This window comes from Rhinoderma darwinii, chromosome 12 (genome assembly GCF_050947455.1).
Source record: "Rhinoderma darwinii isolate aRhiDar2 chromosome 12, aRhiDar2.hap1, whole genome shotgun sequence".
Lineage (NCBI taxonomy): Eukaryota > Metazoa > Chordata > Amphibia > Anura > Rhinodermatidae > Rhinoderma > Rhinoderma darwinii.
In genome coordinates, this window is record NC_134698.1 from 7605462 (window position 1) to 7633069 (window position 27608).

The 27608-nt window shown below is 40.3% G+C and overlaps 5 protein-coding genes across 7 annotated transcripts in view; all 5 read left to right on the forward strand.

Moving 5' to 3' along the window:
- Positions 1 to 27608, forward strand: part of LOC142665089 (olfactory receptor 5AR1-like) — a 64550-nt gene that overhangs the window by 14146 nt on the left and 22796 nt on the right. The window contains exon 1 of one of the 3 annotated variants that reach the window (XM_075844633.1): positions 580 to 652. The exons of 1 other annotated variant lie outside the window; for it this stretch is intronic. The gene's annotated coding sequence lies outside the window, so the exon portion shown is untranslated. Of the gene's footprint in view, positions 1 to 579; positions 685 to 27608 lie in introns of those variants that run through there. One more of the 3 variants, XM_075844634.1, reaches the window with a different exon arrangement.
- LOC142665050 (olfactory receptor 2G6-like) lies at positions 580 to 27386 on the forward strand. The gene is made up of 2 exons (XM_075844590.1): positions 580 to 652; positions 26426 to 27386. The coding sequence occupies exons 1-2, from the start codon at positions 606 to 608 to the stop codon at positions 27384 to 27386; spliced, it is 1008 nt and encodes a 335-aa protein (XP_075700705.1). The 5' UTR covers positions 580 to 605.
- On the forward strand, positions 1521 to 2456 carry LOC142664290 (olfactory receptor 5V1-like). The gene has a single exon (XM_075843317.1). The coding sequence runs from the start codon at positions 1521 to 1523 to the stop codon at positions 2454 to 2456; it is 936 nt and encodes a 311-aa protein (XP_075699432.1).
- On the forward strand, positions 9748 to 10710 carry LOC142664992 (olfactory receptor 5AR1-like). The gene has a single exon (XM_075844519.1). The coding sequence runs from the start codon at positions 9748 to 9750 to the stop codon at positions 10708 to 10710; it is 963 nt and encodes a 320-aa protein (XP_075700634.1).
- LOC142664993 (olfactory receptor 5V1-like) lies at positions 21769 to 23149 on the forward strand. Its single transcript, XM_075844520.1, has 2 exons — positions 21769 to 22700; positions 23056 to 23149. The coding sequence occupies exons 1-2, from the start codon at positions 21781 to 21783 to the stop codon at positions 23147 to 23149; spliced, it is 1014 nt and encodes a 337-aa protein (XP_075700635.1). The 5' UTR covers positions 21769 to 21780.

Here is a 27608-nt window from a genome sequence, read left to right on the forward strand (position 1 = left end):
GAGGCTTAGAACTTTAGCAGCAATTTCTCACATTTTCCAGAAAATTTCAAAAGGCTATTTTGTCAAGGACCAGTTCAGTTCTAAAGTGGCTTTGAGGGCCTTATGTACTAGATAGACCCCATAAATCACCCCATTTTAAAAACTGCACCCCTCAAAGTATTCAAAACAGCATTCAGAAAGTTTATTAACCCTTTAGGCGTTTCACAGGAATTAAAAAATTCTGATATAACATAGGAAATGTAGATTGTGAGCCCTACTGGTGATAGCGAGTGGTGCCAATCATGGTATAGCGCTGCAGACTATATTGTCACTATATTAGCAACAGAAATAAATAATGTCCATATTTACTGTAAGTTATGTTACTTCTTTCAAAAAGTAACATTTTTGGATTTTGACCTAATGCCTCTCGGAAGACTGGAACTGATAATTGATCTGGGAATCTCATTTTCCCAATGCACAGTTCTTAGTGAACTTGTCAGTGCATGAAATGAGCCGCCCTATTGGGAATAAACAGTCTCTGGAAAAATATTTAAACCCAAGTTTTTCTCAGCTCATCTGTTTTACTGCATTCACCTTCTAGGTTTATATGATGGGCCAAGTACAAGATGCAAGAATGTATTTCATTATTCTACAAGGAAAAATGGACATACAGGTAATTGGAGAAGACTATTTCTAACTTTAAAGGTTGGTTCGTCATTTTAATACATCATTCCTATTGATCTAAATCTCTTAAAGGTGCTTATTTTAGCCCTTTTAAGGCCCGGGGTCTTTTTTAACTTTATTGCTAGGCCAAAGTGATTCATTTTAATATGTTCTGGTTCAACGGTTAGATATGTGTAAAAATTATTTAGACTATCCGCATGAAGATAAATTTTTGGGGGAAAAAAGGACTTTTATTTTTGTAACTCTCCTTTTTTACGTTTTATTAGGACCATGATGTACAAAAATTTAACTTGTTCACATTTATAACCCTTCAATTTTTTTTTATTATTATCATTATTTTTTTCAAAAACTTTTTGGGGGTTATATGTAGACATTACATTAATCCAACTGTGACCAATAGTTTTATTTTCGAGTCACTCTTAGTGCTGGTCCTGTCACCAGTATCCCAGATAGATATGAGAGAAATATGGGAAGCGTGGGTGGTTGGGGCGCCCTAGGTTCCCATGATAGTATAGACCATGGGTAATATGACCAGTCAAGTGACCACCGGGACCAAGAAAGACAGTGGACCTTCTTCTTGCTCTGTTCTGCTTTCTCTTGTCTAGGACCAGAAGAAATGTGTCTTATTAGGTAGCAATATAACAAAACATGTAGTCATTTGCATATATTTTACTTTTTTGTGCATGAGATCTACAAAGATGTTGCCTCTCAAGCATGGAGCAGCTGACTATACAAGAAATACTGCCTAAGAACAAGCAGGATTTGGTAATTTTGAAATATACATAAAACATCTAGAGACAAACGTTTCATAACGAAGAACAATTAAGATTTGCAGAAATTTTGAATATTGATTTTGGATGGAAAATTCAACCCAAACTTTTGTGAAAAAATTCTTTCTTCTCGGACTCTCTTCAGTCCCTGCTCTTCAAGTTTTCTTGTCTTTGCTCTTCTTTTTGATGTACTTGTTCACATTCTCAGGGAACTTTATATTGATCCTTGTGGTTCAATTTAACACTCGACTCCAGACCCCCATGTACTTCTTCCTCACCAACTTGGCTCTCATTGATATTTGCTTTTCCACAACCGTTGTCCCCAAGATTCTCTTAAATACCTTGTCTGGAGATAAAAGTATTTCCTTCTTCGGATGTGCAGCTCAGTTATACTTCCATCTCGCTCTGGGGGGCTCAGAATGTTTATTATTGACCATCATGGCCTATGATAGATACACGGCTATTTGTAAACCATTACAATATAACAATATTATGGGCAAAAAGTTCTGTTTTTATCTCGTTGGTGGATGTTGGATTGTGAGCTTCGTAAACTCACTCTTTCTCACATTGTTAACCTTTCAACTTCCTTTCTGTAAGTCCAACCATATCAGCCATTTCTTCTGTGAAATGCCCCCCCTCTTCCATCTCTCTTGTATAGATACTTGGTTCAACGAGTTAGCAAAGTACATTTCGGTTGGGTTGATAGTCCTTGGTTCCTTCCTCTTAATACTCATGTCTTATCTCTGTATCACCTTGACTATCCTAAAGATTCGATCCACCAAAGAACGTCAAAAGGCCTTCTCCACATGCGCCTCTCATCTTACTGTGGTTTCTCTCTACTATGGTGCCATAATGTTCATGCATCTCCGTCCACGTTATGCATATTCTCCGGAACAAGACAGGGTTGTAACTATTCTTTATACAGTTGTGACTCCAATGTTGAATCCCATCATCTACAGTATCAGGAATAAGGATGTCAAAAAAGCCATAAAGAGAACAATGTCTTCGAAAGTTTACCACTGATTTCTGTTTTTTTGAGACATTAGGTCAAGTTAAAAATTTTAAAGTATAATAATATTGTCTGGGCTGTATTGGCCATATGAGAAAATGTGTTATGTGTCTGCAATACTCTCGTAGGATTTATTTTATGACTTAATTTTTGCCATTAGAATAGTGGATGGGGGAAGGGTAGATCAATAGGATATAAAATCATTGAGATCTCCAATGGTACTTTGAGTTGTTTGGCAGGCAAAACTTTAATTAAAGACAGTCATCTATGTAGTAATTTGGGTTAATTTGGGTTTCAATATATTTTTGGTTATATACATTAATTCAATTTTTTTTGTAATAATTTTTTATCACAAGAGGACCTGCCAAGAAAAAAAGGTCAATTTAGTGTGCATTTTAAATGTGAAAGTAATTTCTTAATATCTTACTTCTCTGCTGAGATATGGGCACTTGAAGTTGCAGGCCTAAAGCCTGAGGCTGCACTACTGAGAGATTCTGATGATAACATGTCAGGTACAGTGTTGTCATGGGGACCTTTTGTAGGATACCAACCATCAACCATTTCAATATTTAAACTCTGAATGGCTTGAATTCGGGCAGTTATGACAGGAATCGGGAAGTGTTGTCATCAGAAATTCTCAGTACTGCAGCCTCAGGCTTTGGGCCTATAACTAGAGATTAGCACATAGTTTCTCTGCAAATCGAATTTGGTCCGAATTTTGGCTTTTGTGGTCTGCGGAGCACAAAACGTAGCAAAATGGTGGAAGTGGATGACATTATACCCTCCCCCACAGAAAAACTATAACTAAACTTTTCCCTCGCATAACATCTACAGCTAAAAGTCGCATGTGCTCCAAAATGCCACCAATAAAAACTACAAGTCGTCCCACACAAAGAAAAACCCTCATGCAGCTGCATCGGCGGAAGAGTAAAAAAGGAATGGCTCTTAAAATATGGCGACACAAAAACAAATCATCTGAATATAAATTTAATGGAAAAAACTGGGCATAACAAAATACGGGAAGGTTTTGGGTATTCTGGTTACAATTAAAGCGGCTCGGTCACCAGTTTATAATTTCCCTATCTCCTACATAATCTAATAGGCGCTTTGATGTAGATAACTACTTTTTTTTTTTTTAAAACGTTTATTATTGACCAAGTTATGAACATTTTTTGATTTATGCAAATTTTTTCTAAATGCCCAACTGGCCATTTTTTTTTCTATTCACCAAGTGGGCGTTGTATAGAAAAGTGTATGACGCTGACCAATCAGCGTCAAACACTTCTCTCCATTCCATCCCAGCTTGATTCGCAGCACAGCATGATCTCGCGAGATCACAATGTGATGTCACTTCCTTCCGCAGGTCCTTCAACGGAGCGACGGTAGACTGAACAGACATCGCCTCCAGCCGTGTCATGACGTTTACCCAAATCTGCAGCGGCTGGAGGCGATGTCTGTTCAGTCTTCCATCGCTCCAGTAAAGGACCTGCGGGAGGAAGTGACATCACATCTTGCAAGAACACGCTGTTCTGTGAATCAAGCTGGGCTGGAATGAAGAGATTGGTCAGCGTCATGCACTTTTCTATACAACGCCGACTTGGTGAATAGAGAAAAAACCCCAGTTGGGCATTTAGAAAAAATTTGCATAAATCAAAAAATTTTCATATCTTGGTCAATAATAAAAGTTTTTAAAAGCATACAAACAGTAGTTATCTACATCAAAGCAGCTATTAGATTAGGTGGGAGATAGGGACGTTATAAACTGGTGACAGAGCCTCTTTAACCCCTTAAGGACGCAGCCTAGTTTTGGCCTTAAGGCTCAGTTTTCTCATGACACATTGGGCTTTATGTTAGTGGTAAAATTTAGTCGATATATTCAGTGTTTATTTGTAAAAAATTGCAAAAGTTTTGAGAAAATTTAGAAAAAATAGAATTTTTCTGAATTTTAATGCATCTGCTTGTAATACAGATGGTTATACCACCCAAAATAGTTACTAGTTCACATTTCCCATATGTCTACTTTAGATTGGCATCGTTTTTTGAACATTCTTTTATTTTTCTTGGACGTTACAAGGCTTAGAACATAAAACAGCAATTTCTCATATTTTTAAGAAAATTTCAAAAGCCTTTTTTTTAAGGTACCTGTTCAGTTCTGAAGTGGCTTTGAGGGGCCTATGTATTAGAACGCCACATAAAACACCCCATTTTAAAAACTAGACCCCTCAAAGTATTCAAAACAGCATTTAGAAAGTTTTTTTTAACCCTTTAGGCATTTCACAGGAATTAAAGCAAAGTCGAGGTGAAATTTGCACATTTCATTTTTCTTGCTGAATTTAAATTTATTTTTTTTTTTTTCTGTAACAGAGAAGATTTTACCAGAGAAACACTACTAAATATGTATTGTCCAGATTCTGCCGTTTTTAGAAATGTCCCACATGTGGCTCGAGTGCGCTCGTGGACTAAAACACAAGCCCCAGAAGCAAAGAAGCACCTAGTGCATTTTGAGTCCTCTTTTTTATTAGAATATATTTTAGGCAGCATGCCAGGTTTGAAGAGGTGTTGAGGTGCCAAAACAGTAGGAAACTACACCCCTCAAGAAATTAATGGGTGTTCTGACCATTTAGACCGCACAGTTTTTCTCACAGAACTTATTTGAATTGGGCTGTGAATTTTGTTGCCCAATTTGTCCTGAGTGCGGAAATACCCCATTTGTGGTGATAAACTGTCGTTTGGGCCCATGGGAGGGCTCAGACGGAAAGGAGCGCTATGTGTTTGTTGGAGTCCAGATTTTGCTGGATTGGTTTTCGGGTGCCATGTTGCATTTGCGGAAAACCAGAGGTATCCAAGCAATGGAAACCACCAAGTAGCGACCCCATTTTAAAATCTACACTCCTTAAGACATTCATCTAGAGGTGTAGTGAGCATTTTGACCCCACAGGTATTGTCTAAAAGCTTCAGGGCTTGATCTGACAAGTCCACCCTTCCCATGTACCTATTGTAGTCCAGGATGCAGTCTGGTTTGGGGGTCTCTGTACTGGTACCTCGTACAGGTACATGGGCACTGGTGTGACATCTCTCTTGTCCTTGTACTTGACACACAATATGTTGCTGCTGGATTGTGCCCTGCTCTCACCCCTTCTTGTTTGCCCAAGCAGAGTCTTAGGGAAGTCTCTCAGATTTCTTCTAGCAGTGCCGCATGCCGCAGGACTTCTGGGAGCGAGACACTTGGAGTGGGACGCTGGTATAAAAATTATCCAGGTAGAGGTGGTAACCCTGGTCCAGCAGTGGGTGCACCAAATCCCACACAATTTTTGCATTAACTCCCAGTAAGGGGGGGGCATTCTGGGGGCTGAATACTGGTGTCCTTCCCTTCATATATCCTAAATTTGGAGGTATACCCTGATGCACTCTCGCACAGCTTATATACATCTTCACGCCATACCTTGCCCTCTTACTCGGCAGGTACTTGCGGAATTAAAGCCTCCCTTTAAAATGTACCAAGGACTCATCAATAGAAATACACGTCTCGGGGAGAATGCTTGGGAAAACCGGGCACTGAAACGGTCTAATAGGGGTATTTTTGAAACTAGACCCCTTGAGGACTTCATTGTAGTTTTCATGGGGTGCATGCGACTATTTGATACATTTTTATTCTATTTTTAAGTGGCGTGGTGACTAAAAAACAGCAATTCTACTATTGTTTTTTATTCTATTTTTTTTACATCGTTCACCGTGCGCTATAAATGATACATTCACTTTATTCTGCGGGGCGATACGACTACGGCGATACCAGATGTTTATAGGGGTTTTTTTTTATGTCTTATGGCGTTTGCACAATAAAATACGCTTTGTAAAAAATCATTCACTTTTGGTGTTACCTTATTCTAAGAGGCAGAACTTTTTTATTTTTCCATCAACAAAGTCGTGCGAGGACTTGTTTTTTGCGTAACGAACTGTAGTTTCGATCAGTACCATTTTTTAGGTACATGCAACTTTTTGATCTCTTTTTATTCCATTTTTTGGATGGTGAAGTGACCAAACAATTGGGATTCTGGTACGGTTTATTGTTGTTTTCTTTTATGGCGTTCACTGCGCGGGATAAATAACAACATAATTTTGTAGTTCAGGCCGTTACGACGCGGCGATACCAATTATGTCTAGTTTATTTGTTTATTTATTTATTTTTATTAATAATAAAGGACTGATAAGGGAAAAAGGGGGATTTTTACTTTTATTACTTTTAAAACTTTTATTTTGTTATTTTTACACAACTGTTTTTTACTTTTTTACTTTGTCCCACTAGGGGACTTGAGGGCAGGAGGCCCTGAACGCTATTCTGAAATACTGCACTACATGCGTAGTGCCGTGTATTGGAGCTGTCAGCTACTCGCTTTCAGCAAGCAGATTGGGTCCTGACTTTGTCAGGACCCACTAGGCTTCCGTAGATGGCATAGCCGGACGCCATTGTTAGACATCCGGTTGCCATAGCAACCATCGCTGCCCGCTATCATGTAGCGGGCTGTCGATGGTTGTTTAACCCCTAAAAGGCTGCGATCGCTATTGAACGCAGCTTTTAAGGGGTTAATCAATGGGGACACAGAGATCAGTCCCCGCTATAGGAGCTGCCGCAACTGCTGTACGAGACAGCAGCTGTCACAGCTCCTGTATGTGTCGGGAAAAGGGCCGAAATGGCCGTTACTCACGTGACGTACTATTAGGTCATGGAGCGCGAACGATACAGTTACCATGACCTAATAGTTCGTCCAGGAGCTGGAAGGGGTTAAGCATGGAGCTTTACTCAATGTCAAGCAGCAGTTGCAAAAGCAAATACGATTTTAGGGTCTTCAAAAAGATCTAAATGTAATATTGCCGTTATAAAAATTCCTTAAAGGCAAACTTATTAACATGTATAAATATATGTGTGGTTAATACAAGGAACTGGCACATAATTTATTTATTCCAAGAACTGTACAAAGGGCCAGGTGACATTCTTTAGGTGTGGAACAGTTCTGAAACTCATTTTTAAGAAGAAAGAGCAATGAATTGAGCAGATAAGAAAACAGCGACGCAATTGAAAGGATTGTGAAATTTGAATAATTTTTAACTTATCAAAAATTCAGGTGTTAGAAGCTCATATTGCACTTAAAAAAATAACAACACCCTGGAGTCATTGGGAATCAGTAATTCTCCTCTTAGCTATTAGATCAATTAATTGAAGTAATTACACAGGAAAACTCATCTGCCCCGGGGACCGAGATCCTATTTATATAATACATGAATTGTCACCATTGTTCAGGTTTTATAAATATTCAGACACAGACCAGTGCTATGAAGAATAGATGTAATGAAAGGTATTAATAACTAATATGTTCAATTAGATTTTTGGTAAATTCTAGTTTAATAAAAGTTGCATTTATATTTTTGATATATATTTTAGATTTTTCCATAATTAGATTCTAGCAAGCAGTTATATTTTAGTATTTTATGTGTATTTTATACTTTATACTTTAAAGGATATACCTGTAATTATATCTTAGTAAAACAATTATATTTTATAATTATATATATATATATATATATGTATATATATATATATATATATATATACAGTATATATATATTTATTTTATATATACTTTATTTCATATTTTCAAACAATTGGTAAAATATCCCATATAAATAATCTACCATTTAATCACTTTCTGTTAGTACTACTATTATTATTATAATAGAATTTTTTATATCAATTTGTGTGTTTTTTTTATTTATTTGATTTCTCTGTAAATATATATGGAGAAAAGTATTTTGACACTTCTTCATTATTGAATTCTGGATTTTCATTCAGTCCCATTCCCCCAGGTGTATAACATCCGGCACTCACCATGCAGTCATCTTTACAGACATTAGTGATAGAATGGTCATTGTAACGAGATCACCGAATTCCAGTGTGGTCCTATAATAGGACGCCACCGTTGCAACACCTTAGTCTGTGAAATTTCTCCCCTCCTAGATATTCCACCATCCATTGTGAGTGATATTATTGTAAAGTGCAAGGAACCGCAGCAACTCAGCCACGAACTGCAGACCACGTAAAGTTAGAGTGGGGTCGCAGATTGCTGAGGGGCATAAAAGTTGCCAATGCTCTGCTAAATCAATGAATGCAAAGTTCCTAATCACCGCTGGCATTAACTACCACACAAAAACGGTGCGCCGAGACCTTCATTGCATGGGTTTGAGCAGCTGCATGCCATACGTACATAACCAAGCACAATGCCAAGCATCGGATGGAGTGGTGTAAACCACGCCACCACTGGACTCAGGAGCATCGTTTTCTGTGGAGTGACGCTTCTCTATCTGGCGGTCTGATGGACGGGTCTGGGTTTGGTGAATGCCCGGAGAACGTTACCTTCCCGACTGCATTGTGCCAACTGTAAAGTTTGGTGGAGGAGGGATAATGATATGGTTAGTTCCAGTGACTGGAAATCTTAATGCTTCAACATATAAAACATTTTGGACAATTGTCGCTTCCAACTTTGTGAGAACCGTTTGGGGTTTGGCTCTTTTCTGTTCCAGCACGACTGCGCCCCAGTGTACAAGGTCCATAAAGACATGATTGGGGAAGTTTGGGGTGGATAAACTTAACTATCCCTCACAGAGCCCTGACCTTAACCCCATTCAACACCTTTGGAATGAACAAGAACGATGATTATGAGCCATTCCCCCTCCCCCAACATCAGTGTCTGCCTCACAAATGCCCTTCTGGATGAATGGGCAAAAATTCCCACAGACACTCTCCAAAATCTTGTAGAAAGCCCCCATCAGAGTGGAACTCCCTATTAAAAGATTTAGAATGGGATGTCATAAAAGCTCCTGTAGGTGTAATGTTTACATCTCCCAATGCTTTTGTCCATATAGTGTATGTAGGACATTATTCTAGTCCTCAAGTACTCCCGACCGGCTATTTTTTAAGCATTTTCTTAAACTGTATTTATGATTAGACAATGACCTGTTGTTGAAATACAGTTTTGTATTGATATAGAAACCTCATTTCCTCTACATTAGCTCTTCCTCCTCCCCTCCCCTGCGAAGTGTCTACAGCACGTCACAAAGCATGCTCACAACAATCTCCCATGAAAGACACTGAGTCATTTTGTAAATGTTTTAACTTTCTACAGTAGGTCATATGGAATTTCCCAATGTTTTACCGTCTAAAGCAGTTGAAGGCATATATACCACCAGTCAAGAAATATTACGCAATTTATTTAACTTTCCATTATATTCTTTTACCAGGCACCGTATAATTTTATGGAACATTCAAATCAAACAGCTCCAGTCCGCTTTATCCTTCTTGGATTGTCAAATGTCCCTCACCTACAGTTTATCTGTTTCTTTGCATTTTTATTGATGTTTATGGTCACAGTATTAGGAAACATTCTACTTATCATTGTGGTAACGATGACCCCGACATTACATACTCCCATGTATTTTTTCCTCAGTAACCTCTCTGTTATTGACATTAGCTTCTCATGCACAATAGTCCCAAAAATACTGGTGAATACCCTGTCCGTGGATAAAAGTATCTCCTTTATTGAATGTGCCATCCAGATGTACATCCATTTGGTCCTAGGAGCAACAGAGAGCATGTTACTTGCTGTCATGGCTTACGATAGATTTGTAGCCATTTGTAGACCATTGCATTATAAGACCATCATGAATTGTAAGTTTTGCGTTTGTCTAGTTGCCATGGGATGGACTGTTGGTTTCATGAACTCTTTAATACTTGTCGTCCCCACCTTAAACCTTCCCTTCTGCGGATCTAACCATGTCAACCACTTCTTCTGCGAGATACCTCCTCTTCTCCAAATATCCTGCACAGATACTCGTCTCAATGAGGCATTATTATACATCTCAGCAGGGACCATTGTGATGTGTTTTTTCCTTTTTATTCTAATTTCCTATGTCCATATCATAACCACTATATTGAAAATTCATTCAATGACCGGAAGTTATAAAGTGTTCTCCACATGTGCCTCCCACCTCACTGTCGTCACGCTCTACTACGGGACCATCATGTTCATATATTTGCGACCCCATTCTACATACTATCAAGACACAGATAAGATTGTTTCTCTCCTCTACACTACAGTGACTCCAATGTTGAACCCGTTCATCTACAGTATGAGGAACAAAGACTTTAAAGGTTCCATAAACAATCTCAATAAACAGGTCAATTTACAAAACCTTTTTTGTCTTGATGGTCAAATCTAAATGCAGCTTTCGAGATCAATAAGTTGAAGTCTTTCATATAGTCTTGTATCATGCCTCAAGTGGAACCAAATGGTGGCTGAGTGAACTTAAAGTGTACCTATTATTATAACTTAAAATCAGTAGTACTTGAAACTTTCTAGTATATATTGTATGGGAAAGTATAATCTTTTGCACCTTCCAGCAGCCTGTGGTATTCCGTACCTGACCTTCAGACTCTCTGTAAATGTTTAGAAACTCCTCAGTCCTCAAAATATCCATCTAGTGTAAAATAGTTTAGTAATGACTGTTTTACACTAGATGGATATTTGGATGGAGGAGGGGGATGCAGCTGCAGCTTCTTACTCAAAAAGGGGAATTTATTGAGACTGACGTTTCACATGCCAGTCTTAAAGGGTAACTAAACGTTCAATAAACTTCTGACATGTCATAGTGACATGTCAGAAGTTTTGATTGGTGGGGGTCTGAACACTGGGACCCCCACAATCGCTAAAACGAAGCACTAAAATCAATATAGCGGTGTACGGACTCAATAGAAAGTCTATGAGCCCGTACACCACTTCATCGGCTTTCCGGAAAAAAGCCGAACAGAAATTTAGCAACTTAGCGCTCATATGGGTGCTTCTGCCGCTTCGTTTTAGTGATTGGTGGGGGTCTCAATCCTCGGACTGGGACCCTTCACTATGACATGTCAGAGGTTTGTTGAACGTTTAGTTACCCTTTAATCTAAAGAGTGTTTGAGTAAGATGTGCCTAATTTATTAAGAGGTGCACGCTTCTTAATAAATTAGGCGCATTCCTGGCCGACTCATTTGCGACTTTCTGGCATAGAAAAAATAATACAATTTCCCCAATGTTTCGATTAAACAGCATGAGAGTGAGAGGGGGAGGGGAAGCAGCAGGTTGGGGAAATCTCTTACATAAGAGCAAGCTTAGTCCACCCACCTAATATGTATTGAAAGAGAAAATGTGCCATAGAGAATAAAATTGTCTAAATGGAAGAAATTTAAAATTCATTTTAATCTTTTAACTCCATGTTATTTTTAGGTCTAACATTATATGCTTATTCATTTGATAATATACCTTTATCGTGGTTGGAGTTACATTTTTCTGATATAGAGTTCCCAATTCTCTACACAGTCATTGAGTTAAACGATAAAAGTCTGTCTTATTGCCGCTACCACTAGGGGGAGCTTAGCAGCTTACTGAAAACGTCTTCCATTAAACGCAGTTATAAATCTTTAAGCAATAAACTGAGCTCCCCTTATGGTTAGCTGCCGACAGTTGTAAATTTATTATTTAACTATATGTTTATGTAGAGGATTTGTAGCTCTGTACCAGGAATAAGGTCTAAAGGGTAACTAAAATGTAAACATTTTTTACATAGTCACATGTCAGAAGTTTTGATTGGTGGGGATCCGAGCACGGAGACCCCCACCGATCGCTAAAACAAAGTGGCAGAAGTGGTCGGGTGACCGCTAAGTCGCTTAGTTTCTGATCGGCTTTTCTCGGAAAGCCGAGCACTTGTTGTGCGGGCTCTTTAGAAAGTCTCAGTGCTCGGACCCCCACCAATCAAAACTTCTGACATGTCACTATCACATTTCAGAAGTTGGTAGCGTTAATAGTGAAGTGCGTTACTACAAGTTAAAAAAAAAACGGGCTGCAGAATGTTGGTGCTATATGAAGTTTATTATAAAGAATATTATTAGCATTATTGGGATTATATGATATCGTTAAATGTGTTGTTTTATTGAAGGAGAAAAATTAAACTTTGCACAGTAGTTACATAGTTACATAGTTACATAGTTAGTACGGCTGAAAAAAGACACATGTCCATCAAGTCCAACCAAGGGAAGGGAAAAGGGAAGGAAAAATTTCTACACATAGGAGCTAATATTTTTTTGTTCTAGGAAATTATCTAACCCTTTTTTAAAGCCATCTACTGTCCCTGCTGTGACCAGCTCCTGCGGTAGGCTATTCCATAAATTCACCGTTCTTACTGTAAAGAAGCCTTGTCGCCTCTGCAGCTTGAACCTTTTTTTCTCCAGACGGAGGGAGTGCCCCCTTGTTTTTTGAGGGGGTTTTACAAGGAACAGGATATCACCATATTTTTTGTATGTGCCATTAATATATTTATATAAGTTAATCATGTCCCCCCTTAGTCGTCTTTTTTCAAGGCTAAATAGGTTTAATTCTTTCAATCTTTCCTCATAACTTAAATTCTCCATGCCCCTTATTAGCTTCGTTGCTCTTCTTTGTATTTTTTCCAACTCCAGGGCATCCTTTCTATGAACTGGAGCCCAGAACTGAACTGCATATTCTAGATGGGGCCTCACTAATGCTTTGTAAAGTGGCAATATTACATCTCTGTCCCGCGAGTCCATGCCTCTTTTAATACACGACAATATCTTGCTGGCCTTTGAAGCAGCTGATTGACACTGCATGCTGTTATTGAGTTTATGATTTACAAGAACACCCAGATCCTTCTCAACAAGTGAATCCGCCAGTGTAGCTCCCCCTAGGACATATGATGCATGCAGGTTGTTGGTACCCAGATGCATAACTTTACATTTATCTACATTAAACTTCATTTGCCAAGTGGACGCCCAAACACTTACTTTGTTTAAATCTGCCTGCAATTCACAAACATCTTCCATAGTCTGAACTATATTACATAGCTTGGTGTCATCTGCAAAAATAGAAATAGTGCTATTAATCCCTTCCTCTATATCATTAATAAATAAGTTGAATAATAGTGGTCCCAGCACTGAACCCTGGGGTCACCACTTATAACCGGTGACCATTCAGAGAAGGAATCATTGACCACAACTCTCTGGATACGGTCCTTGAGCCAATTCTCAATCCAATTACAAACTATATTTTCTAAACCTATAGTCCGTAATTTACCCATTAGGCGTCTATGGGGGACAGTGTCAAATGCCTTTGCAAAGTCCAAAAACACTAAATCCACAGCGGCCCCTCTGTCTAGACTTCTGCTTACCTCTTCATAAAAACAGATTAGGTTAGTTTGACAACTTCTGTTCTTAGTAAAACCGTGCTGGCTGTCACTTATAATGCTATTTATTGTCACATAATCCTGTATATAGTCCCTCAATAGCCCCTCAAACATTTTCCCCACGATGGATGTTAAGCTTACTGGTCTATAATTACCCGGGGAAGACCTAGAGCCCTTTTTGAAAATAGGCACCACATTTGCCCTGCGCCAGTCCCTTGGCACTATACCAGTCACTAGAGATTCTCTGAATATTATGAAAAGGGGGACAGAAATAACTGAACTAAGCTCTTTAAGAATTCTAGGGTGTAACCCATCTGGTCCCGGAGCCTTGTGCACATTTATTTTATTTAATTTAGCTTGGACCATCTCTACATTCATCCAATTCAGTATATCAGCCGATATATTAACAGCACTGGCACCGGCTACATCAGCTGCTCTTTCTTCTGTTGTATATACAGAGCTAAAGAACCCATTTAGTAATTCTGCCTTCTCTTGATCCCCTGTGATCAACTCCCCATTACCATTATCTAGGGGTCCTACATGTTCAGACCTTGGCTTTTTTGCATTTATATGCTTGAAGAATTTTTTAGGATTTGTTTTACTATCCTTGGCCACCTGCCTTTCATTTTGTATTTTTGCTAATTTTATTACATTTTTACAGATTTTATTAAGCTCTTTATATTTTACAAAGGCTACAGCTGTACCCTCAGATTTGTATTTTTTAAATGCCTTTTTTTTGTCATGTATTGCCCCTTTCACAGAAGGTGTAAGCCATGTGGGGTTTAATTTGAGTCGTTTATACTTATTACCTGTAGGAATAAATTTTGCACTATAATAACTCAAAGTAGATTTGAAAATCTCCCATTTATCATTTGTTCCATTATTTGACATTAGTTCTTCCCAGTCCATATCCTGAATTGCAGCCCTCATCCTGGGGAAATTGGCTTTCTTAAAATTAAATGTTTTTGCCCTCCCAGCCTGCGTTTGTTTTTTACAGTATAGGTAAAATGTAACTATATTATGATCACTGTTACCGAGGTTTTCACGAACATTGACATTCCCAACAAGATCTGCATTATTAGAAATGACCAGATCCAACAGAGCTTCACCTCTAGTCGGGTCTTCCACAAACTGGCCCATAAAATTTTCCTGCAACAGGTTGAGGAAATGTCTCCCCTTTGCAGTTGAAGCCGAACCATGACACCAATTAATATCCCGGAAATTAAAATCTCCCATTATCACTACAGTACCCGCCTGTGCAGCCCGCTCCATCTGTTTATATAGCTGACCTTCCATCTCCTCAGTTATATTGGGGGGTCTATAGATTACACCAAAAGTAATTTTTTCAGTGTTTACCTCCCTTTCTAGTTCCACCCACAAGGTTTCAACCTCCTCACAGTCTTCACCCACTATTGTCTCTTTCACACTCGCCTTCATATCACTTCTCACATACAGACATACACCACCACCTTTCCTATTTGTCCTGTCTTTACGAAAAAGTGTAAAACCCTGTAGATTTACAGTCCAGCCATGTTTCAGCAACACCAACTATATCTATATTTTCTTCCAGTATCAAGGCCTCCAGCTCCCCCATTTTGCTTGCTAGACTTCTGGCATTTGTGAACATACACTTTAACTTGCCTGTCAGTTTTTCACTTTTATTATCAGAAATGTGATTTGACATTAATCGGTCCTTTTTATTTACACTGATGTTTTGTAACGAAAGGATCTCCTTATCCTGTTGTCCAGTCCTCTCCCCACATTCTGTTTCTCCCCCCACCAATATAGTCTGACCCCTCTCTAACCTGGCTACCCCTTTTTTTTCTACATTGACCTCCCTCCTCAGCCCTAGTTTAAATACTCCGCCACCCCAGCTAGAATTCTCTCCCCCAGCACAGCGGACCCCCTTCCATTTAGGTGCAAATCATCTGCAGAATACAGTTTGTACCCCAATGAAAAGTCAGCCCAGTGCTCTAGGAACCCAAATCCTTCTCCTCTACACCAAGACTTCAGCCATTGACATTTTATTTTTTTCTGCCAACCAAGGTAGAGGTTTCAAAATACCCCACACCCCTTCGTCCCCTGCTGAGCATGCATATTGTGTCTGTATGTATAATGTTCATATATATGTGTTACAGTTGTGTCCCTTCTGTGTCAATTGACTGTACTCTTCACCCCAAAGGAGCCCTTCTTGTCCCGGCCCCGCTGTCAATTATACATTGAAGGACAAATCTCATAAAAAAAGGAGATTCACGCTCAATGTTCCCTTTAAGCCTTTGTAGCTAGTCAACGGGAAAGTTAGGGACCTGGGTGCTGTTCTTTCTATATTGGGAAATACAGCAGCGAATAAATTTTGCTGTATAGCTTTAAATAATTTGCTATGATTAGCTAGGGTAGTTAACGGTTTAAGGGCTTATTCAGACGAACGTTATATACGTCCGTGCAACGCGCGTGATTTTCACGCGTGTCGCACGGACCTATATTAGTCTATGGGGCCGTGCAGACAGTTCCGTGATTTTTACGCAGCGTGACTCCGCTGCGTAAAACTCACGACATGTCCATTCTTTGTGCGTATTTCGCGCATTACGCACCCATTGAAGTCAATGGGTGCGTGAAAATCACGCGCACAACACGGAAGCACTTCCGTGGGACAAGCATGATTCGCGCAACAGCAGTGAAAAGGATGAATGAAAACAGAAAAGCACCACGTGCTTTTCTGTTTACAAACATCAAAACAGAGTGTCATAATGATGGCGGCTGCGTGAAAAGCACGCAGCCGTGTTTCATATGGTGATGACACACGGAGCTGCTAAGTGCCTTTTGCGCACGCAAAACGCCGCGTTTTTTGCGTGCGTAAAACGCACACGCTCGTGTGAATCCGGCCTAAGGGTATCATCCCTGGGGTATAGGGCAGAGTAGGAATTAATGTTTCAAACCATAGTGGCCCAGGGTAGTGAAAGGGTTAACACCAGTATCCCTGGTGGTCTAGGGCAGAGAAATTGATCTTGTTGCATACCTGTGGGTTACTTACCCCTTCAGGCTCCAGCGTTGTCCCTGTAGTAGGAAGGCTGAGACTAGAATGGACAGACATCCCTCTTCTCACACATCTCTCCCCATCTCTCTCCCTATGCCCCCCTCTGTTACACAGACGGCTCCCCGTGCCCCCATCTTTCTCACAGACTGCTCCCCGTACCCCCATCTCTCTCACAAACTGCTCCCCATGCCCTCATCTCTCTCACAGACTGCTCCCCATGCCCCCATCTCTCTCACAAACTGGTTCCCATGCCCTCATCTCTCTTGCAGACTGCTCCCAATGCCCCCATATCTTTCACAGACTGCTCACCGTGCCCCATCACTTCCACAGACTGCTCCCCTTGCCCCCATCACTTTCACAGACTGCTCCCAGTGCCTGTAAGAGGGGGGGGGGTGATACTGCCCTGTTTAAATTGAACTGTCTTCCCTGTACATCTTTCATGTTGGTTGGTACTTTCATTTAGTGTTTAGTATATGCCTGCCATGTTATTAGCAGCCACTAGGTGTCACTGCAGAACCAGTGGCTTAAGATATAGAGCTGTCTGACAGGAAGTGCAGGACTGGGTGTGACATGTAAAACACATGTGGAGAGAGGAGGCTCAGGGGAGGAGCTGAGAGGAGCCAGAACCAGGAAGAGCGGGGATTAGCACTGGAGCAGAGGATTGGTGAGAGAGATAATACCACCCCAGAGAAGGTGCCAATAGGAAAAAGCTGAACAGGAACAGGGAGAGGAGCCATGGAGCCGGCCAACACCTGAGATAAGTGCCCTGTGTAACCTGTGCCCACACTGGTAATGGTGTCTGTGCGGAACATTATACTGCTGAGAATTACTTCAGAGGACTGTGTAAGCTGATTAATCTGGAATAGTGAATCGTTCTCTCCTCTTCTTTGCCTGTTGAAACCCGTTTCCCTGAGATGAAGGAAAAGAGAATATGTTGTAATGTTGGGCAGAGATTTGTGCTAAACTGTTTAAGTGGATGAAAAGGGACTTCATTGGGAGCAGAAAGTTCTTATAGGGACAGGGTGACGAACAACCCAGGACGTGTTGATGGACAAATAACAGACTCTCGCACCTCTACCCAAATCTTGGTTGCGTTCCTAGGCGTGTTCGTTCCCTATTGGCTGCCGGCTGAGGGTGGGAGAGTGAGGCCGCGAAAGGTAGCGGTTAACGCCGCCATGACCCGCGGTGGTGCCGGAAGGTTAGAGTAGAAATTCAGATACCCACAGCGCAGTCAGGGGACGGGAGTGTGACTCTTACCCCTGAATATGCTCACAGTAGCGGGTAGCTCCTGCCGTGACTGTCAGAGTTGCGTCTCCACCCTAGCGGGTAACGTGGGATCAGGCACAAGCTCTCTCAGGGGGACTCCAGCGGGATCGACGTCCCCAACCTCAGTTTCCTCCTTGTCTGCTCCCCAAAGTAGGAGAATCATACAATAATTGCATTGTTGGGTTTACAGTAAAAGAATAGAAGTGGGACCCTGTGTTGATTTAATCTTTTCACCTCACGCCACCCCAACATGCCCCCATCTCTCTCACAAACTGCTTCCCATTCCCCATCTCTCTCAGACTGCTCCCAGTGCCCCCATCTCCTTCACAGACTGCTCCCCATGCCCCCATCTCTTTCACAGAATGCTCCCCGTGCCCCATCTCTCTCACAGACTGCTCCCCATGCCCCCATCTCTTACACAGAATGCTCCCAGTGCCCCCATCTCCTTCACAGACTGCTCCCCATGCCCCATCTCTCTCACAGACTGCTCCCCATGCCCCCATCTCTCTTAAAGACTGGTCTCCGTGACCCAATCTCTCTCACAGACTGCTCTCAGTGCCCCCATCTCTCTCAGAGACTGGTCTCCATGCCCCTATCTCTCTCAAAGACTGCTCCCTATGCCCGATCTCTCTCACAGACTGCTCCCCATGCTCCAATCTCTCTCACAAACTTCTCCCTATGCCCTCATCCCTCTCACAGGCTGCTCCCCATGCCCCCATCTCTCTCACAGGCTGCTCCCTATGCCCTCATCTCTCTCACAGACTGGTCTCCATGCCCCCATCTCTCTCACAGATTGCTCCCCATACCCCCATCTCTCTCAAAGACTGGTCTCCGTGCCCTATCTCTCTCAAAGACTGGTCTCCGTGCCCCAATCTCTCTCACAGACCTCTCCCCATGCCCCATCTCTCTCGCAGACTGCTCCCAGTGCCCCCATCTCTCTCAGAGACAGGTCTCCATGCCCCTATCTCTCCCAAAGACTGCTCCCCATGCCCCATCTCTCTCCCTATGCCCCCATCTGTTACACAGACTGCTCCCTATGCCCCCATCTCTCTCACAGACTGCTCCCCATGCCCCCATCTCTCTCACAGACTGCTCCCCATGCCCCCATCTCTCACACAAACTGTTCCCTATGCTCTCATCTCTCACACAGACTGCTCCCCATGCCCTTCTGTCATACAGACTGCTCCTCATGCCCCCATCACACAGACTGCATGGCTCTCTCTGTTACATAGACTGCTCTCCATGCCCACCTTTAACACAGACAGTTCCTGATTCCCCCCTCTGACAGACTGCTCCCTCCACCACACAAACTGCTTGCACCATGTCGTTCCATTCACTTTTTATGGGGCTGACGGAAACACCCAACCTGCGTTCCCTTGCAGCTTAAGGGCTAACGAAACATTTTTTGTTAAAAAATTGACGGGTCATAGTGACATGTCAGAAGTTTTGATCGGTGGGGTTTCCGAGCACTGAGACCCCCACCGATCGCTAAAACAAAGCAGCAGAAGCACTCGGGAGGCAACTAAGCAGTTTACAGACTCATAGACTTTCTATTGAGCAGTAGGACTTTAATAAACTTCCATAAACTACTGGAAAAAAACATGCACATAAGCAGAAAAAAAATGTGTATATATATAAAAATCAACAACTGTACTGTCTTTGAGGAGCTTAATATAGGTAGCTTACTTATTATTCAATATTCAGTAATAGAATAATAAAAATTTCAGTCTATTCAACTAAATTGGAATAAGTAAAAGAGTAATTATCAGCAAAGCCAGAGAGAGATAAGAATAATTGTCTCCTCCAGGGACCTAGGACCAGATTCATATAAACCAGAAAGAACTGTGGCTCTAGGTTAAAATTATCACTGACATCTAACTTTGTTCAAAGCATGTATCAAATGAAAGGCACAAATATTTAAAAAACAAAATCAAACTTGGACAAATTAGTCTTTATAATTAGGAATATATTTTTTATTTCAAATACATTTGAAGGTTATTTTTGAGCATGTTTTTTGCTATTCTCAACCAAACCTGAAGGGCCAGTCACATAAAACCAATCTGATTTCTGTAAAGGTAAGTTCTCAACTAGATCTTTATAAGGCTATTTGTGTTGTCTCATATATCAGAATTTTAAAAAAAACATTTGATCAGTACATAATATTAGAATGCTGGGAAAATGTGTGTAAATGGGTCATTACCTGGCTCATTTTTTATCGATTACCTATACTTACGATAGGCCATCAAAGTCGAGGGTGTTATCTATGGAACAAAATCAGAATTTTTGAAAGTTACCAATGAGGTGCCAGGAGGGTCAGTATCGAGCCCTGTTTTGTTTTTGGTAATTTTTTTATGACCTTAGAAAAGGCATAGAAAAATGTTTATATTTGCACATGATACTAAGATGTGTAGGATAATTAAAACAGCAAAGAATAGTATTATGTTATAGAGGAATTTTGGAAAAGTTGGGTGGGTAAGCAGGAGATAGATTAGAAATGTTACACCAGGTATAAATGACAAGGAAAAAGATTTGAGAAGGTTAGTATACAGTAAGGTGATCAATAGCAACCAATGCCAGGCAGCTGCTGTCAAGGTAAATACTTTAATTTGATGCATCAAAACAAGCATGCTCATAATACAGAATTTTAACTCTAAATACTTAAATTACACATGGGCTGCATTATATTACAAAGATATAGCAAAGCTCACATAGGTTTATACACTGGCAAACAAAGTAGTTAAGGGAATGGGTGGATTGCAGTATCGTGAACAATAAGTAGGGTTATTTCATTCTATAGAAAGATGGTTTAGGAATGGCTTAATTACTATGTAGGTCAATACAGGGATCTGTATAATAATTCTTTAATACCCCAGTCTGGAAATATTACAAGGGGCCGTACACTAATTATAGAGAAAAGCATATCACTATGAATGTAGAAACTCTATTTATTTCAATGGTTTTAGCAAATGTGGGTGATCTGTCAAGGCTGCGATCCCAGGGTCTTTTTCCATAAGTGGATGAAGTACGTGACAGTAAATCTTTTTGACATTTTAACATCTTTTCAGGAACAATCTTGAAAATAATATCTGAAAATTAGATATAGGATGAAACATTGACTCCAAGAATTTCGAGAATATTCATTGTGACCAAGTACATGATGTCTTACTACCAAATGAGGGCTGTTACCAACAAAACAACTCAATAGCCAGATCCAAGAAATCTTGACATTGAGGGAGTCGACTATACAATAATAAGGTGCTATGCTTCTATTAAGCCCTTTCGCAGGGATTAATAGAAGCACAAAGAAGGCAGACCTGGGGCCTTCATTCGATCCCAGGCATTAGGCCCCTGGCTGCCATGACAACCATGGGCACTCTATTTTTCTAACTGTTTAGATACTGTGGTCGCTATTATAGCATCTAAGGGGATAAACAAGTGGGAACTTTGTAATCTGCGATTCCACTTGTTGGACTGAAGTGTCGGCTGTGACATGCTAACATGCGCCTGTCAGCCCGCTCCATATTTTTCCTCCCGGCCTCCGCCGTATATTTAAGGTGGATGTCGGGAAAGGGGTTAAGGTCCCAGCAGACTGGAAACCTCTGATTGGCCTATCTTCGTGTGACCTTTCTCACAAAAACACATTATACAATTGGATAACCACATTATTTATACCAGATTTATATCAGATTACAATATATAAGACCAATATGACATATGCATTTATGTGTTTTTCTTCCTTAAGGCACCAGCTGTTTTTCATGGAACATATAAACCAAACTACTCCAATCCGCTTCATCCTTCTTGGCTTGTCCGATGTCCCTCAGCTCCGGGTTGTCTATTTTTTTGCCTTTTTAATGATGCATGCGGTTACATTATCCGGAAACATTCTGCTGATTATTGTAGTGACGATGACCCCGAAATTACACACTCCCATGTACTTCTTCCTCAGTAACCTCTCGATTATTGACATTAGCTTCTCGTGTACCATAGTTCCAAAAATACTCATGAACACCCTGTCCATGGACAAAAGTATCTCCTTTCTCGAATGCGCCATCCAGATGTACGTCCATATGGTCCTGGGAGCCGCAGAGAGCATCTTACTTGCTGTCATGGCTTACGATAGATTTGTGGCCATCTGTAGACCATTGCGTTATAAATCCATCATGAATAATAGGTTTTGTATTTATTTAGTTGTTATGGCGTGGAGTGTTGGCTTTACAAACTCCTTTATACTTGTTCTCCCCACCTTGACCCTTCCATTCTGTGGATCCATCCATGTCAATCATTTCTTCTGTGAGATTCCTCCATTCCTCCTAATGTCTTGCGTAGACACTCGACTTAATGAGATACGTATATATATTATGGCCGCAATCATTGTTATGTCTTCTTTCTTGTTGACTGTGATGTCATATGTCCATATTGTAACCACTATCCTCAAAATCCACTCTTTAAAAGGAAGGTATAAGGTGTTCTCCACGTGTGCCTCCCACCTCACTGTCGTAACCCTCTACTATGGGACCATTATGTTCATGTATATCAGACCACACTCCACATACTATCATACAATGGATAAGATAGTTTCTCTTCTCTACACAGCAGTGACTCCAATGTTGAACCCGTTCATCTATAGTATGAGGAACAAGGACTTTAAAGGCTCCATAAACAATTTGAATAAGCAATTTTGTTTTTGAATTTGGCTGCTCCTTTTTTTTTATAATTTCAAATTTCCATTAAACAATATTTTATTAGCATGATTTAGGTGGAATGAAATTGGCTTTACATTTGAGTAAAATACTTCCATATTTGTGGTTTAAATAATCGTTCTTCAACCAGACTGACGGTGAGGAATGTACCATCCCGGCTATGATTACCTCATGTGGGCCAGATTTAGGGAGGGAATATAGGGCAATTGCTTTATATATTTGTATATACATTATATGGATAAAGTATTGAGACACCTACACATTACACCTACAGAAGCTTATCCAATTCTCCATCCATAGGCATTAATATGAAGTTGGTCTCCTTTTTACAGCCAAAATAGCTTCCAGTCTTCTAGTGGCTTTCTACAAGATTTTGGGGCGTCTGTGGGAGTTTTTGCCCATTCACTTAGAAAAGCATTTGTGAGGTCAGAGACTGATGTTGGGGGAGTGGGCCTGGTTTGCCATTCTCCATTCTAGTTCATGCCAAAGGTGCTAGATGGGGTTGAGGTCAGGACTCTGTGCGGCTGGTCAAGTTCTTCCACTCCAAACTCCCCCAACCATGTCTTTATGGACCTTGTGCACTGGGCGCAGTCATGAGGAACAGAAAAGGGCTGAACCCTAAACTGTTCCCACAAAGTTGGAAGCTACAATTGTCCAAAATGTCTTGGTATGCTGAAACATTAAGATTTCCCTTCAATGGAACTAACGTGCCGATTCCTGAAAAACAACCCCATAGCATTATCTCTCCTCCACCAAACTTTACAGTTGGCACAAAGCAGTCAGGCAGGTAACGTTCTCCTGGCATTCACCAAACCCAGGCTCTTCCATCAGACCGCCAGATAGAGAAGCGTCACTCCACAGAACACGTTTCCCTTGCTCCAGAGTCCAGTGGCGGCGGCTTTACACCCCTACATCCGACACTTGGCATTGTGCTTGGTGATGTAAGGCTGGCATGCAGCTGCTCGGCCCCCATGCCATGAAGCTCATAGGGCACAGTTTTTGTGTGGATGTTAATACCAGAGGAGGTTTGTACTCAGCGGTTATTGAGTCAACAGAGCGTTGGCAACTTTTAGAGCTTGAAAAAGCTGACGGCGAAACGTACGTCGGAGTGTCTTGTTGTGGTCTGTGGTTGATCCATTAAGGGGCAGACATGCAAAACATGGGTTGGTATCCTATATTATCTTGGTCTCTATATCTTGGATAACTCTCTGACCTTTTCATTTGTAGAAAACAAGGGAAGAAGGTAGGATCCAGCGCTGAGGCGTTTAAAATGGAAAACGATTTTCCAAGTTTAATGGTTAAATTCTAAAAGGAAGTCCAGTGATATGAAGTCCAGGGTGTATAAGAAATTGAGGGAGGGTATCCTCTGTAAGCCTACGCGTTTCGGACAACGCTGTGTCCTTAGACTTGGCTGTGTTAATTTTGAATAGAGCGCGCTGTCATTTATATCATGTGGGGGTTGAGAACAGCTGATAGGTATATGTTGATTGCGTGTCATGGTTTTGTTTGCTGTGGAACGCAACCTCGTACTCAGATATAAAGTTAGCATGGTTTGTGTCGATACATTTAATAATTAAAAAACTTTCTGCATACGGGTATTTGTACTCTGTATCCAGTGATTACATATCTATATATTGATAACTCTCTGTGATATTTTTGTACAGTATTTTCAATACCTTGATAATACATTGACTGATCACATGTATGTGTAATATGATACATTTACCGCTCCCTTATACCACTACCACATTTGTATTATGTGTTGTTTTATAGTGTATGTGATGGTCTATATATGTTTTTAAATATTTTCTAAATAAAGATATTTTTTGATATATTGGTTAGTGCTTCACTTGTACTATTGGTGACTTATACTATGTCTGGAGGGGAATGGTTTAATCAGAAAGTGGACAGGGCTAACCTAACTCGAGGGCAAGGTTTTGTTGCAGCTTGTAGGTATTCTACCAGGGCTTACCAATTGGAAAAAAGAGACCTGGTAAGTTTGATTGATTGATTGATGTGTAATGCAAGTGGTCAGCGTGTGGCATGTGCCCTGTGTGTGCATGGCGCTTACGCATCATGTGTGCTGTCTGCGTGGCGCACGTGCTGCATGTGTCATATGTGTGTGTGGCCTGTGTCCATTGTGTGAGCGATGTGTAAATGACGCGTCATGTATGCGTTCTATGTGTTAGTGGTGCATGTGCGACATGTGTCCTGGATGTGGGTGGCACATGTGCATTCTTTAATTATATTATATGCTTATATTTTATATATAAAGAATAAAATATATATTTTTGCAGTTTTGTTGTCATTGAAGGGGGGGTAAACTTTACAGAAATAGCATGGGGGTTAGGCTTAAGTTCTGGTGAGGAAGGAGCCAAGGGCTCTCATAATGTTATAGGCCTGACAAAGGGGTCCATCGAACCCTGAAACTCATAGCTTGTGGTCCAAGAAAAAAGGCCACTATCAGAAAGCCATAACCACCACATGTCAAAGTCCATATTATGGCCGCAATCGCAGTCTCCTGTGGTTCAGCTGAAAGGAACTTAGATCATTATAGGGTTCTATGCTGATTTAAGTTTGGTTCAGTCAAACTGTAGGATGCTGAAGTTTTGCGGCCGAAATATGGATACTAAAATGCGTCACGTTATGGCCGTTTGACTGCAGCCTTTGTAATATTCTAAATAAATCATTAACACACTTTCTTGTTCCATTATGTTACATAAACAAGAAATAACTGGCTATTATTAAAATTATATCATCAGAAAATAGATAATGATTGTATAATTCAGTTGGGAAATTCAAAAAGTTACATATGGGAATTAGGAAATATGAATTGAAACATATAAAAGAGCATTTTTCTCATTCATTTTTAAACAAGATGTCAGAGCTTATATCTCATCCATAGAGACTTTTTAGTTTATTTCAAAATGGTTTATAGTTAGTAAAATGTACAAAATATTAGTCATAGTGATTGGACAAAGCATCAACTTTTCCTCTCGTTCTTTGTTTGACCCGTCAAAAACTAGTATTTCAAACTGAAATGGGAGACTTAATTATAAGATTTTGTTAATGGGTCAGAGAAGTTTCTTTATCTGTGTAGATACCAGAGAGATCACGGGAGAAGGTATCGGGGTAAATGTGTTAACATATGGGGAATGTTATGCAGAAAAAACAATTGCTTCAATGGTAACATATCTCCACTGAACTGCCTCTAATTTTCTGGCTCTTATAACTGGACAAATATTATATAAAAGACATATAAACTTAAAGTACTGTTTGCAGTTGGATGTGGGAGGTTGGGCAATGGTCAAGTAAGCGAAGGGCTTTCCCAAAGATGTGAGCAATCTTATATTTTTCATTTTTGTAAAATTACTATGCAAGAAGTTTTCTTGTGAGTTATAAACTATCATCTCAAAGAATCGAATTAGGAATATTTCTACTTTGGGGGCTCTACCAACTACCACTACAGTAATCACTGATCAATATTGGGTTTCCAGAAGGCACTGTCCACCCCCAATGGTCATATCATTGTAACCAAAGTGATCCTTGAATGGTGGTCATCCTGCAGCAGACTAGGCTCCTTCTATTCGGCCATAATTCTCATTGTTGGTCTCAATTATTTTTGTTTCATTTACTATAATTTTTTCCCATTATATAATTTAGAAAGCAATGTGTATTTCTTTTTTTTTATTTATACCAGGAACCGCCTGAATGTTATGGAACAGTCAAACGAAAGTACTTCGGAAGGGTTCATCTTACTTGGGTTGTCTACTGTTCCTCAAATACAAGTTGTCTTCTTCATCATATTTTTGATAATGTATTTATTAACTTTATCAGGAAATCTTCTGCTGATCATCGTTGTGAGGATAAATCCATCTCTACACAGTCCCATGTACTTTTTTCTGACCAACCTCTCCATCATTGACATCTGCTTCTCTTCGTCCATCGTTCCCGTACTCTTAAGGAACACCTTAACCAATGACGGACATATTTCTTTATTGGGATGTGTAACACAGATGTACTTCTCTTTAGCTTTGGGCGCAACCGAATGTGTAATACTTGCCTTCATGGCCTATGATAGATTTGCTGCTATTTGTAGACCGCTGCAATACAACTCGATAATGAACAAGACATTGTGTTTCTATTTAGCCTTGGGATCATGGAGTGTCGGCTTCATTAATTCATTTGTGCAGGTGACCCTCACATTCCAACTCCCGTACTGCAAGTGTCTCAACATCAACCACTACTTTTGTGAGGTACCAGCTTTTATACGAATGTCTTGTGGAGATACCTTCCTTAATGAGTTATCTATATATATAACAGGAGGACTAATCGGCATGTGTACCTTCTCATTGACTTTAATTTCATACGTCTATATTATCTCCAGTATTATGAAAATTAGTTCCTTACAAGGGAAGCAGAAATCCTTCTCCACATGTGCCTCTCACCTCACTGTTGTCTCCCTCTACTATGGAACTATTTTGTTCATGTACCTACGACCACACTCAAAAGAATATACGCATTTCTCGACTAAAACAGACAATGTGGTTTCTATCCTTTATACTGCCGTAACACCGATGTTGAATCCTTTTATATATAGTATGAGAAACAAGGATGTGAAAAATACCCTCATCAATACGAAGAGGAAGCAATGTCTCTAAACCTAAATTCTTAAAAGCTTTTAGTAAAATTTTTTGAAATGAACCAAGACTTCCATCAAATGCTAAAGTCCAGGTAGCATGGCCCTTTCATCTGCCATTAACTTCAGTCATAATAATGCTATTCTACTGGCCAACAACTTCACTCACCAGGTTCCTTCGTTCTAAAGATTGAAGGTCGTCCATCAGAAGATGTTTACTTACTTTTTGAATGACAATGATATC